The sequence below is a fragment of the Sprattus sprattus genome (genome assembly GCF_963457725.1).
Source record: "Sprattus sprattus genome assembly, chromosome: 1".
Taxonomy (NCBI): Eukaryota; Metazoa; Chordata; class Actinopteri; order Clupeiformes; family Clupeidae; genus Sprattus; species Sprattus sprattus.
Window position 1 is genome coordinate 25748599 of NC_137920.1, and position 13436 is coordinate 25762034.

At 44.0% G+C, this 13436-nt stretch overlaps 1 protein-coding gene across 1 annotated transcript in view; it reads left to right on the forward strand.

Annotated features, from left to right (window-relative positions):
- ero1b (endoplasmic reticulum oxidoreductase 1 beta) overlaps positions 1 to 10926 on the forward strand; it is a 21321-nt gene extending 10395 nt beyond the window's left edge. Inside the window, exons 5-16 of the mRNA XM_080840388.1 lie at positions 677 to 762; positions 1797 to 1870; positions 3022 to 3142; positions 3375 to 3421; positions 4004 to 4015; positions 4152 to 4178; positions 5345 to 5437; positions 6325 to 6571; positions 7248 to 7317; positions 8244 to 8330; positions 9059 to 9192; positions 9514 to 10926. Of these exons, the coding sequence (XP_080696514.1) occupies positions 677 to 762; positions 1797 to 1870; positions 3022 to 3142; positions 3375 to 3421; positions 4004 to 4015; positions 4152 to 4178; positions 5345 to 5437; positions 6325 to 6571; positions 7248 to 7317; positions 8244 to 8330; positions 9059 to 9192; positions 9514 to 9574 (1059 nt within the window). The 3' untranslated portion in view covers positions 9575 to 10926. The remainder of the gene's footprint in view (positions 1 to 676; positions 763 to 1796; positions 1871 to 3021; positions 3143 to 3374; positions 3422 to 4003; positions 4016 to 4151; positions 4179 to 5344; positions 5438 to 6324; positions 6572 to 7247; positions 7318 to 8243; positions 8331 to 9058; positions 9193 to 9513) is intronic.
- Positions 10927 to 13436: the final 2510 nt, after the last annotated feature.

Here is a 13436-nt window from a genome sequence, read left to right on the forward strand (position 1 = left end):
ACACATCGCAGTGCGTTCATTAGTGCATCTACACATCGCAGTGCGTTCATTAGTGCATAAACACATCGCAGTGCGTTCATTAGTGCATCTACACATCGCAGTGCGTTCATTAGTGCATAAACACATCGCAGTGCATTCATTAGTGCATATACACATCGCAGCGCGTTCATAAGTGCATATACACATCGCAGTGCGTTCATTAGTGCATACACATCGCAGTGCGTTCATTAGTGCATAAACACATCGCAGTGCGTTCATTAGTGCATATTCACATCGCAGTGCGTTCATTAGTGCATCTACACATCGCAGTGCGTTCATTAGTGCGTAAACACATCGCAGTGCGTTCATTAGTGCATAAACACATCGCAGTGCGTTCATTAGTGCATATACACATCGTTGTGCGTTCATTAGTTCATATACACATCGCAGTGCATTCATTAGTGCATATACACATCGCAGTGCGTTCATTAGTGCATATACACATCGCAGTGCGTTCATTAGTGCATACACATCGCAGTGCATTCATTAGTGTATATACACATCGCAGGGATTGTTCACAGGGTTGCCCCAGACTTCTAGCATCGTAACAAAAGGTGAGCGATCAACCAAACATTGCTTATTTTCCTTTCTTTTTTCCTATCGGTGTGTCTCTCCATCTCTTCCTTTGACGCGGAAGTACTCCAAGGTGGTAAACACGGACCTGGGGGACATGTCGGATTGTGAGCAGGCTCAGAATCTGGGCGCCATAAACAGCACCCTCAGGTAAAGAGGCACCACATCTGTACTGCACCATACCTGCACTGCACTGTCTTAGCTCAGGAGCCCTTCACCAACCCTTAACTCCATACACACCTCACTGAATCAAACATCCTGTGTGATGTCCTAACCTTAGAGGACCACATCAAACTAGTATTATATTGTTTGTTAGTTGTTTATCTGTGGGTTTCTTTCTGAAGGGTTCTTTAGCTTCTTCCTGTTTGAGAATAAAAGGTTTTACTCCTAACTCTTGATCAAAGGAGCAATTGAGGAATTTGGTCCAATTGATAGCTTATCCTTGTGAAAGCACGTTCTTGGGGTGCAGAAAAGTCTTTAGTCTTTCCATGGATATTTTTCCTTGTAACCACTGGAAAACCCTTAAGTCATTACGTTTCAGGAAGAGTAAACACATGGAGAGGAGTGGGTGGAATTTAAGTATGTGTGGGCAGAGTGGAGGTGGTGCTGGCATTAGCAAAATAAACAACACAAGCTCAACAAACAAAAGATAGGGCCAGGCCGTGTCATATGAACTGTTCTGGAAACAGTGAGGTTCAGAGATATATCAATGTTGAGGGAAGTTACTGGTTGGATATGTTTCCTTGTAACCACTGGAGAACCCTTACGTCATTACGTTTCAGGAAGAGTAAACACATGGAAAGGAGTTGGTGGAATTTAAGTGTGTGTGAGTGGGCAGAGTGGTGGTGGTGCGGGCATTAGCAAAATAAACAACCCAAGCTCAACACACAGCAGATAGGGCCAGGCCGTGTCATATGAACTGTTCAGTGAGTTACTTTGTGTGTGTGTGTGTGTGTGTGTGTGTGTGTGTGTGTGTGTGTGTGTGTGTGTGTGTGTGTGTGTGTGTGTGTGTGTGTGTGTGTGTGTGTGTGTGTGTGTGTGTGTGTGTGTGTGTGTTGTTTTTTTTGTGTGGTTTTTTGTGTGTGTAACTGCATTGGTCTCATTTTTGTCTTTTTGTCTCCCATTTGATGTATTGTCTGGTCTCATCTCCACTTGTCTCGTCTCGTTTCGTCTCGTCTCTGTAGCAACCAGAGCAAAGAGGCTTTTGAAGACTGGACTCGTCATGATGACGCCCAGGACCACTTCTGTGAGCTTGATGGTGAGTGAAACGGCTTTTGTTCAAAGTAACAAAACTCTCTTGCAAGAGTGTTCTTTTCTCTCTTTCTCTCTCTCTCACACACGCACACACACACACATACTGTAATGTGTAGCTTTCTGTTTGACCTTAACCTAATGTGGAAGACAGAACTATCTATAAGTATACCTGATAACAAAGATTGAAAGAAAATGAAACAACCGAATCAAAATAGTTTCTGACTTATATAAAACATACGACAAATTAACTTTTATTGTTCTGTAGTCACTCGATCCGCCAGCCATAGATGGAAGGCAGATGCCCCTGTAGCACCAGCTGCTGTTTTGGCCTTTGCAACTCGTAGAAGCGTTTTCATTTGCAATTCAGACAAGCGAGAAAATCACCTGATCCCCAAATGACATGGTTGCTGTGTATTTGTAGAACAAATTAGATTATACATACATGCTAAATTCATTTTGTCCATCCTTTGTCTTTGTGGAATCTGTTCTTTATTTGTTTGCGAGTACCATTTCTATTTGCACAGCACATTGTATTTTTAGATAGAGGTGTCTTGTATTTGCAAAGCACATTGTGTTTGTTTGAGAGGTGTGTTTTGTAGTTGTAAAACATGGTGTGCATATTTGCAAATGGTTGGACGTTTACAAATCTCATTTAGTTTGTTTGGCAATCGCGGGGCATTTGTAAATCTTTTTGTCACTAAATGAATCCCATACACACTGGCCTCTCTTCTACTGTGTGTATTCAAGAGGAGTGTCTTTGTTTACGCAGAGCAGTATAGACAAACAGCAGTAGCTGTGGCGTTCTCTCTCTCTCTCTCTCTGTCTCTCTCTCTCCCTCCCTCTCTCTCTGTCCATCTCTCTCCCTCTCTATCTCTTTCTTCCTCTGTCTCTCTCTCTCTCTCTCTGTCAATCTCTCTATCTCTCTCCCTCCCTCTCTATGTCAATCTCTCTCTCTCTCAATCTCTCTCCCTCTCTATCTCTTTCTTCCTCCGTCTCTCTCTCTCTCTCTGTCAATATCTCTATCTCTCTCCCTCTCTCTCCATCCCTCTCTATGTCAATCTCTCTCTATCTCTCTCCCTCTCTCTCCATCCCTCTCTATGTCAATCTATTTCTATCTCACTCATTCATTCTCTCTGTCTCTCTCTCCCCCTCCAGATGACACGGCTCCAGATACGGAGTATGTGGATCTGATGTTTAACCAGGAGCGCTACACGGGCTACAAGGGCCCCTCAGCCTGGAGGGTGTGGAACAGCATCTATGAGGAGAACTGCTTCAAGTATGAAACACGCACACACACAATAACACATGCGCGCACACACATGGACACACACACTCATGGACACACCACACACACACACACACACACACACACACACAGGGACAGACACGCACTTTGGTTTCTGTCTATGCGGTGCTTGCCCACACAATCACCTTTCACCCATATATCACACACACACACACACCATGTATCACCTTCTTGAGTGTGATCTTGTTTTCTATTTTGGCAGGCCCAGATCAGTGTACCGGCCTTTAAACCCCCTGACTCCCAGTCGAGGTGAGAGAGAGAGAGAGAGAGAGAGAGAGAGAGAGAGAGAGAGAGAGAGAGAGAGAGTATGTGTCTGTGTGTGTCTGTGTGTGTCTGTGTGTGTCTATGTGTGTCTGTGTGTGTCTGTGTATGTGATGCAAACCCCCTGTTGTCTGGAGTCCACTCAGGAGTGGGACTTGTGCCAGTTCAATCTCACTCACTGATAATAAGACAGCCACAAGATGAGGTGTCCTTAATGGCACACTCGCTCAGCTTCATTTCAGACTAATTCAATGAGCTTAACTTGCATGTCAGTACAGTCTAATGGCAAACTAAAGCATTCAAATACAGTGTAGAGTTTGAGCCTATAAGGTGAGACAGATCAATCATATGACATGTGCATTTAATTTACTGAAAGAGACAGGGCAAATTCATTAGAATGTCCCACCGCTTCTAGAGTGGTTTCTATTGTGACATTCAGGTCATACGCAACAAGAATCTTATCATTAGGTGATGTCTCGTGGGGACTTGACTGTATAATTGAGTTATTTGACATCTGACTTGTATTTCTCTCTCTCTCTCTCTCTCTCTCTCACTCTCTACTTCTCGCAGGGGATGATGATGGTGAGTATCTCCCTCACTGTATTATAATTTCATGTATCAGACATTGTCTTGCGTTACGTTGCATAACCCTCCACACAGACAGATGTATTTTTTCCCCGCTATGCTCATATTTTTGTTTGGTGTTTTGTCTTTGCAGGTGAGGGATTTTATAACTGGCTCGAAGGTAAGCACATTTTAAATGTCTGCCTCCTCATCGCCATCTACAGGGCACATAAGGAACGGCATCTTTGACTGCACATTAAAGCTTATGTTGGGTGTTGCTGGTCAATATACAATCAGACGGCCTCTGTCGGAGTCTACCTGTTTCCTGTTTGTTTGTGTGTTTGTTAAATATACAGAGCTGTTTGTCTTTTTAGGAATGTATTATTTGGACACAGGGTCAAATATTACTTTCTGTTTACTTTTCCAGGGACATTTTTTTGTCACAGTTTAGTTTTAGTCATGATTTAAGATTTCTTAAAGCGTAAATAAGAGCATTTTCTGACAGAGAGCTCAGGACCAGGATCAACTTCTCCTTTCAATGCTGTGGCATTCCATGTGACTTTGACTGGAAGACTGTCCTCCTCTGAGTCTGAATGAGACCCAGCGGGCGGCTCGGTTCTCCGTTACTGTGCAGAGTTGCTGCCGCCACTTTAGAACAATCCCCCAGAGTAGCCGTTTCACTTTTCCTTCCTCTCTCAGTCCTCTGTTTCCCCATCTCTTTCACCTCTCTTTGTTGGGCCCACATGAAAGAGACGCGTCTGCCTTTCTCTTAAGTGTGCCCTGTTTCAAGTGTTTTGTTTTCCCTCCATCTTTGTTGGGGCCTCTTCTGTGCTCTCGGGAGAGAGTCTCAAAAGCCCCCGTATCGGGTGTCTTTAGCTGCCCCTGTGAACGCCTGCTTGAGAGGGGGATGAGGTTACAGCTCATGGTGGCGGCCTCGGAGGACGTATCTTTCTCTTTCTCTCTCTCACTCCCTTTCTCTCTCTCTCTCTCTCTCTCTCTCTCTCCCTCTCTCTCTATCTTTCTCCCTTTCTCTCTCTCTCTTTATCTTTCTCCCTTCCATATTCTTACTTCCTTTTCTTCTTTGTCCCCTGGTAGTGTCCCCAACTCTCTCACTCCATCTCCCCTTTGAGGCCCCTGTTCTCTTTACCCAATTTTTTGGTTTTGGTTCTTTCATTCACTATGGCAGCTATACCAGCTATACCATAGTTCACAGTTAGTGTTACAAGACAAGCTATTTATTTGCTTTAGATGCTTTGTTTGTTTGTTATATTTAGAAGGGTATGTAGACACTCTTCAGCTTTCCAACTGTCTTTGTTTACATGTTTACACGTTTGTTGTTTACCTCAGGCTTGTGTCTGGAGAAGAGAGTGTTCTACCGCCTCATCTCCGGCTTGCACACCAGCATCAACATCCACCTGTGTGCCGATTACCTGCTGGACGGTGAGATCCCAGCGAGCCGCCCCCTCAGTGGCACACAGCAGCAAGCCACAGTGGTGCCCTCAGGGGTTCTCTGTCTCTGTCTGTCTCTCTCTCTCTCTCTCTCTCTCTCTCTCTCTCTCTCGCTCTCTCTCTCTCTCTCTCGCTCCCTCTTTCTATCTCCCTCTCTCTCTCTCCCTCTCTCTCTTTCTATCTCTCTCTCTCTCTTTCTATCTCTCTCGCTCTCTCTTTCTCTCTCTCTCTCTCTCTCTCTCTCTGTCTTTTCCTCTCTCTCGCTCTCTCTCTGTCTTTCCCTCTCTGTCACTCTCTCTGACATGGCTGTACGGTTTGAACTTGCACCCACAGCACTTACTGCACCTTTTTTCTATTTCTTATGTAAAAAAGTATTTATTGTTACACTAGGTCTCTATTGCTCGTAGCTTGACTCATCTCCGCCTTGTATGTCGCTTTGGACAAAAGTGTCTGCTAAATGACTAAATGTTAATGTAAACATGCCTGTACATGACCCCTAGCTCAGTCAAACTTACTGCAAACTTCAAACCTCAAACTTGTCCAAGTGTTTGCGCCATAATCACACATCTTATTAATAATCTGCTGTTAAAATTAAATTAAATTAAATTGCTTAGCTATTGAGTAATATTTCTTTCCCCTGTAATATTCTTCCTTCTCTTCCCTCTTTTTACTTACTTAATTAATTTAAGGCATTACTACATTAAGCTAAGTGTAGCAACACCTAAAATTAGGCAGCATTAGCAGCAGCTAAACTGTATTTACCTAAAGTTAATCTGTGTTATCTACCTTATTTAATTTCTCTCTCTATCTCTCTCTCTCTCTCTCTCTCTCTCTCTCTCTCTCTCTCTCTCTCTCTCTCTCTCTATCTCTGCAAACAGAGGGTTGGGGAAAGGAAGTGTGGGGCCCCAACGTGCAGGAGTTCCGTCGGCGTTTTGACCCAGCGGAGGCCAAGGGCGAGGGCACGCGCCGGCTGAAGAACCTCTACTTCCTCTACCTCATCGAGCTGCGCGCCCTCTCCAAGGTGGCGCCCTACTTCGAGCGCGCCTTCGTCAACCTGTACACGGGCAACATCCGCGAGGACCTCACCACCAAGGAGCTGCTGCTGCGGATCTTCAACGAGACCAGGTAAGGGCCCAGCAAGCACCTGTCGGTCGCCATGACGGCATCCCATAATATGAGGTTAGGGGAAGGCTGAATACTGATGAAGTACAGGGGAGTGAAGGAGGGTTAATTTACATGTTTGATTTAAATGTTGGAGTCATGTGTTAAGATTGCACATATAGATTTAAATAAAAGTAAATGGCATTGGGGTTTATAAAGGCAACTTCTGGTGCAAGTCTTTTTGTACTCTGTCTCTCTTTCACCATTTCTCTCTCTCAGCCGCTCTGCGCGGCTTCGCTCAGCTCATGGCTGTTCTATGATTGTACGTAGGGTTAGCCTTCCATGTAGCCTCTGCTCATTAAGAGCATTTACACTTGTGAGTGAGTGTCTGCGTACAACTACTCCATAACTGCACTCTCTGCGTTGCCACAACGTGTAGTTGCCACGACGTGTAGTTACATTTCTGGGGAGGTGCAACTCAGGCTACGGTTTATTCGGTAAACTGACCTTTAACCTTTCGCCCTGGATTTGCATCTCCGTACATCAGCGTCTACTCGCTTCAGGGTCTTGGCGCTTTCTGTATCTCTCTGTCTGTGCTTGTCCTTGTCCTTGTTCTTGTCCTATAAGTGAGTGTGCCCCCTTCATGTCTGCACCTCCTTTGAGTAAGCTTGTGTTTCTCCTCGTCTCTCCCTCCTTCTAGAGCGTTCCCCATGCACTTTGACGAGAAGTCCATGTTTGCAGGACACAAGATAGAGGCCAAAATCCTGAAGGTGAGTCTTATGTGTTACCACAGCTGGAGATAACCCTCCTATTCACACACACACACACACACACACACACAACCGCACACACACACACACACACACACACACACATACACATGCCTACACACAGAACACACACACACATGCACACACACACACACACACAGGCATACACATCCATACACACACACACACACACACACACACACACACGCATACACATCCCCACACACACACACACACACATATGCTTACACACACACACATGCCTACACACACACACACACACACACACACACATGCACACACACAAACACACATGCATACACATCCATACACACACACACACACACACACATGCATACACATCCCCCCACACACACACACACATATGCTTACACACACACACTCATGCATACACACAGAACACGCACACACATTCACACACACACACACACACATACACACTTAGACATTGATGTTGTTTTTGGTTGGTTTGTCAAACTAATATCAGTAGTGCCTAAAGTGGCCATGAGTATTATGGGATATTTTGGGCTAAATGGCCATTTGCTTTAGTTTTAGCAAGCAGGGGAAAAGCTCAGAGCACTCCAGAAAACATAAAGTACATAGAGTCCAAAGTTAGTTTTAAAGTAGTTTTTAATCTACAGTACCAGAAGGAAATAATCAAAGTGAAGAAAAAACTTGTGACTGGTACTGTACATGTTAATACACAATACATGTATATGCATTTTATTCAAATAATAAGACTAAGTCTGATTTTCAAGATGGAGTGAATGAACACAAATAAATAACCCCACTTGCTGATGTGTGTGTGTGTGTGTGTGGGTTTCATGTCTGATTTTCAAGATGGAGTATATTAACACAAATAAATAACCCCACTTGCTGATTTTCTGTGTGTGTGTTTCATGCAGGAGGAGTTCAGGCTGCACTTTAAGAACATCTCTCGCATCATGGACTGCGTAGGCTGCAGTAAATGTCGCTTATGGGGAAAACTTCAGGTGAGACTCATGCACACACTCACAATCACTCGCACATACTCACACACACACACACACACACACTCAGGTTAGATCACCCCTGTTTGTACACACACACAAACACATCCAGATATTCTCCAACCTTGTCTGTACACACACACACCCACACCCACACCCACAAACACATCCAGATATTCTCCAACCCTGTCTGTACACACACACACAACCACTCAGGTCACATCACCCCTGTTTGTACACACACACACAAACAAACACACACACACACACACACACACTCAGGTCACATCACCCCTGTCTCTATACACTCACACACACACACACTCAGGTCCCATCACCCTTGTCTGTACACACACACACACACACATTCAGGTCACATCACCCCTGTCTGTCTACAGACACACTCAGGTCACATCACCCCTTTCTGTACACACACACACACACACACACACACACACACACACACACACACACACACACACACACACATTCAGGTCACATCACCCCTGTCTACAGACACACTCAGGTCACATCACCCCTGTCTGTACACACACACACACACACACACAGCATCATGTCTTTACAGACTCCTTAAAGATGACTGTAGAACTGACACCTCCACTCCATCTTATTTGCCCTCGTCACTCAACCTTCTCTTTCTTTCTTAATTTCTGTCTTTTTTTCTGTCTTAACCTCCTACCCACTTCCCTTCTTCCTATTTCCTCTATCAGACGCAAGGACTGGGGACTGCCCTGAAGATCCTCTTCTCGGAGAAGGAGATTAAGAACCTCCCGGAGAACAGCCCCTCCAAGGGCTTCCAGCTGACCAGACAGGAGATCGTAGCCCTGCTCAACGGCTTCAGCAGGTGAGTCTCAACCAACACAGGGTCCGGCAGGTTGTCCGAGCTACAGTAGAGTAAAGATTATATGTTAACGAGATATTTGCTTCTATATTTATATTGCTTTACGGCTTCATGCGTCATCAAATTGAGCATACTAAAGGAGAGAAAGAAAAGGCAAAAAGTAGAAATATTTTTTCAAATACTGAATATTTCCTCTGTTTGTGGTGTCTGTGTGTGTGTGTGTGTGTGTGTGTGTGTGTGTGTGTGTGTGTGTGTGTGTGTGTGTGTGTGTGTGTGTGTGTGTGTGTGTGTCTTTATGTGTTTGTGTGTGTGTGCTTTCCTCAGATTATCCACAAGCATAAAAGAGTTGCATAACTTCAGAACCCTGCTGGACGAGCACAGGTAACAATGGCCGCCCTGGCCAACAGGTGGCGCCATCTCCCCTCCTCTCTCTGTCCCCAGTAACACTGCAATAGTCTTACCCACCCCCATCCCACCCCACCACTCACCCAAAACACGTGAAAGGCCAATTCCAGGGACTTGCAGGATTGACGTCTGAGAAGAATGGTTAAATAATAACTACAATAACGATAAAACAAGCAAAAAATTAAGAAAGAAAGAAAGAAAGAAAGAAAGAAAGAAAAGAAAAAAAGAAAGAAAAGAAAAAAAAGAAGCACCCAACCAACCAAATCACCACCATGCCACTTGAGGTTGGCGTTTGGTCCTCGTCATGTCTGATGCCCGCTCTGGTACGGGATGCCCGCAAGGCTGATGCTGTCTGTACCCGCTGATGTGTACCCGCTGATGTGTACCCGCTGTGTGTTGGTGGCTGCTCCATGCCTGCTGCGTAGCTGCTGTGCTGATGAAAAAAAGCCTCCCTTACAAATAGCGCTCGGGCTGCTCATAGAAGACTGTGATAAGGAAAAACAACAACAACAACAACAACAATAGCAAGCCAACAACAAGAAAAATCAACAGCAATGAAAGACCTACTCAGATTAACTCTTCCGTAGAGCAGCTTTTCTTCTACAGGTTGTTGCCAATGCTGACAGTGTTTTTGTTTTCTAATACTGTTGATGTTTTTGTTTGTTTATTTGTTTTTCTCTTTCTTTGGTGAGAAGGACAATCCCTTCATTGCCAGGGGCTGAGTGCCTCATTATTTTATTGATTTTAGTTTTGATTACTGTTGATTTCTTTGTTTCTTTGTTTGTTTGTTTTCTGGAGAAGGTTTTCGCTATCCAGTCGTGTGTGTGTGTGTGTGTGTGTGTGTGTGTGTGTGAAGACCACGTCTTTAATCCCTGAAGTGCTGAGTTTTTAGCCCAGTGCAACAGCAACACAGCTCTCTCTCTCTCTCTCTCTCTCTCTCTCTCTCTCTCTCTCTCTCTCTCTCTGAATTCATTGTTTCCCCTCCATGGTTGTTTTTCAGCATCACTTCGTTCAGTGGCCTCAGTTTTGCCACCTGCCTTTGTTTTTATCATCTATTTTGATTCAGTCATAGGATCACCATTTCTAGTGCACGCATATATGTATATAAAGGAAAGGATAGTGGTTTAAAATATAGTTCAGTTTCTCTTTTTAGTTGATTAGTGGATATTTTTCATGATTAGTCATGGATACTTGTTTATTTGTTTGTTTGGCTTCTACAGAGGAGCAATCGTTTTGGGTAAAGATAGATGGCCGTGGTCTATATTGATATTGAGACTATACCCTTCCTCTGTCTGTGTGTGTGTGTGTGTGTGTGTGTGTGTGTGTGTGTGTGTGTGTGTGTGTGTGTGTGTGTGTGTGTGTGTGTGTGTGTGTGTGTGTGTGTGTGTGTGTGTGTGTGTGTGTGTGTGTGTGTGTGTGTGTGTGTGTGTGTGTGTGTGTGTGTGTGTGTGTGTAACCCTATCCTCACTCAGTCCTAGTTGTGTTATTAGTTGCAGTGCTTTGCCAACCTACAGAAAACAAGCAAGAGGTTTACTGTCATTCATTCATTCCTGACATTCCAAATTTTGATATATTGAAATCATTGATTCTTTTCCTGGGAAAAAAAATGGTCCAGACGTCTAGTGGAGTTTGTGTGTGCTAGTCTGCTAACGCAGGGCAGCACAGGATCTACCATAAAGCTGGATTTTTAAGTAAAATAAGCAACTAAAGAAAGAAGCAAACAGACGTAGAGTGACGTTAGAAGGCAGAGGAGTCTACTTTCCTTGGGCTTCGTGTCTTTCATTCTGAGAAAAAGAAAGGAAATAAAATACGAAAACATGTATCCAAGCTCTTAAGAGCTGTCAGTCAAGCCAAGCCGTCATCCAATCGCTGCGCAGCCTATAGAGGTCAGAGGTCACCAGCAGGTGTACATTCTGAGAGATTTATTTTTCTTGGTAAAATTGCGAGGTCATCCTGTGTCCACCAGTAATTGAAATTCCCCGACGTGTGTGTGTGTGCGTGTGCGTGTGCGTGTGCGTGTGCGTGTGCGTGTGCGTGTGCGTGTGCGTGTGCGTGTGCGTGTGTGTGTGTGTGTGTGTGTGTGTGTGTTTTGCTTGTCTGGTGCCCTGCTGTGATTTAACTACTGACGAGTGAAGTTTTCTGTGTTCAGGACCAAAGACCTTTTATTCCCATCTTACTCTCTTCCTCAGCTAAGCTGCCTGTTTCCTTTAGGATGTCCATCACACTTTGCTTTCGCCTGTCTGTACGTTAGTTTGTGTCTTTGTTTTAGGTCTTGCAGTACAGCAATCCTTTGGCATTACAAGCAATCTAGAACTAGCTTAAAGGCCTGATGTCATATTTAGTGCTAAGAGAGATACAAAAAAAAAATCTATTTATTTAAACTAAAACTAAATTAAAGTTCAAGCCAATGCCAAAATACTGAGATCGTTCTTGTACAGTTTAGCAAATCCAGTTCACCTGCTAAGAGTTTCCCAGTGCCTCTATAGGAGATGATATGGCCATGACCCCCAGCCTTCCCTCCCCCCCTGTCCAGGCCAGTGCGCTCCACCCATACAGCTGGTCTTAGCAGACTAGCCGCAAGGGAGGGAGGGGGTGAGTTTAACACTCTCCCCACATTTCCGTCAGTCCCTGATGAGTTTTGAAGCAGCCCACACAATGTCAAAGGGGTGTTTACTGTTGAGATTCTCAGGTTATGAGAAGAATAGCTGCGTGTGTCTGCGTGCACGAGTTTGTAAGTGTGTGTGTGTGTCTCTCTGTGTGTGTGTGTGTGTGTGTGTGTCTGTGTGTGTGTCTGTGTGTGTGTGTGTGTGTGTGTGTGTGTGTGTGTGTGTGTGTGTGTGTGTGTCTGTGTGTGTGTGATGGAGTGAGAGCTGCCTCTGAAACACACCCAGTGCACTCATCTGCCTTAACTGTGTGCTTAAACAAATAATCGATTTCAGAAAAAAGCAAAACAAAACAAAAACATGTTCTAGCCCGCTTTCCTGGACCAATCAGACCCCAGAAGTACCCTTCTCTCTCTCTCTCTCTGCAGCTTTTCTCCCTTGGTTCTGTAGTGTTCCTCTCGTCTGCCTTGTTAGGGACACGTTTGAAATATTGAGCCTCACAGATTTGTCAAATTTGTTTGTCAAAGAAGGAAATAAGAGCTTTCTTTATTATTTTTTTGTTCTTTTCAAAGTCTATATATGTATAAGTGCACCTATATTGATGTGTATACTTGTTGAGTATATTTATTTGAAGAGAGAAATAAAAAATCTGACTGGGTAACGTAGCGTTTGTGTTTCTTATGTCTTGTGTGTCTTCATTGTTAAGCTCATTTGTAAGGGAGGCTAATAGAAAGCATAGTCGTGAACTGCTGTTTGAATTATTTGTTTTGGTTGCAGGTAGGTAGGTTCCATCCCTCACCGACTTCAACTCTAATCAGGTAGAAATATGGTGTAGCAATGAGGACTTGTGTTAGAAATGATTAAGTTCGGAGTAATGTAACCACCTGTTTGATTCCGAATGTTTGTTAAAAATAATATAAAATGGGCACTGTGGTGCAAGCAGTAGCCCCTACCATATACACTGTATGGTCGGGGCTACTGCTTGCGCCACAGTGCCCATTTTATATTATTTTTAACAAACATTCGGAATCAAACAGGTGGTTACATTACTATATACAGGCTATATTCTAATCTGACCCGCTTTCATTTCCTGATCCAACTCCCCTCCTCTTCTCTCCCTTCTCATTTACTGTCCAAACCTTCGCTGTCATATCAATTAAAGGAAAAGGCCTAAAAACAATAATAAAAAAAAATTATAATAATACTTTAAAATAATGTATGTGTAAGAGTATGTGTTAT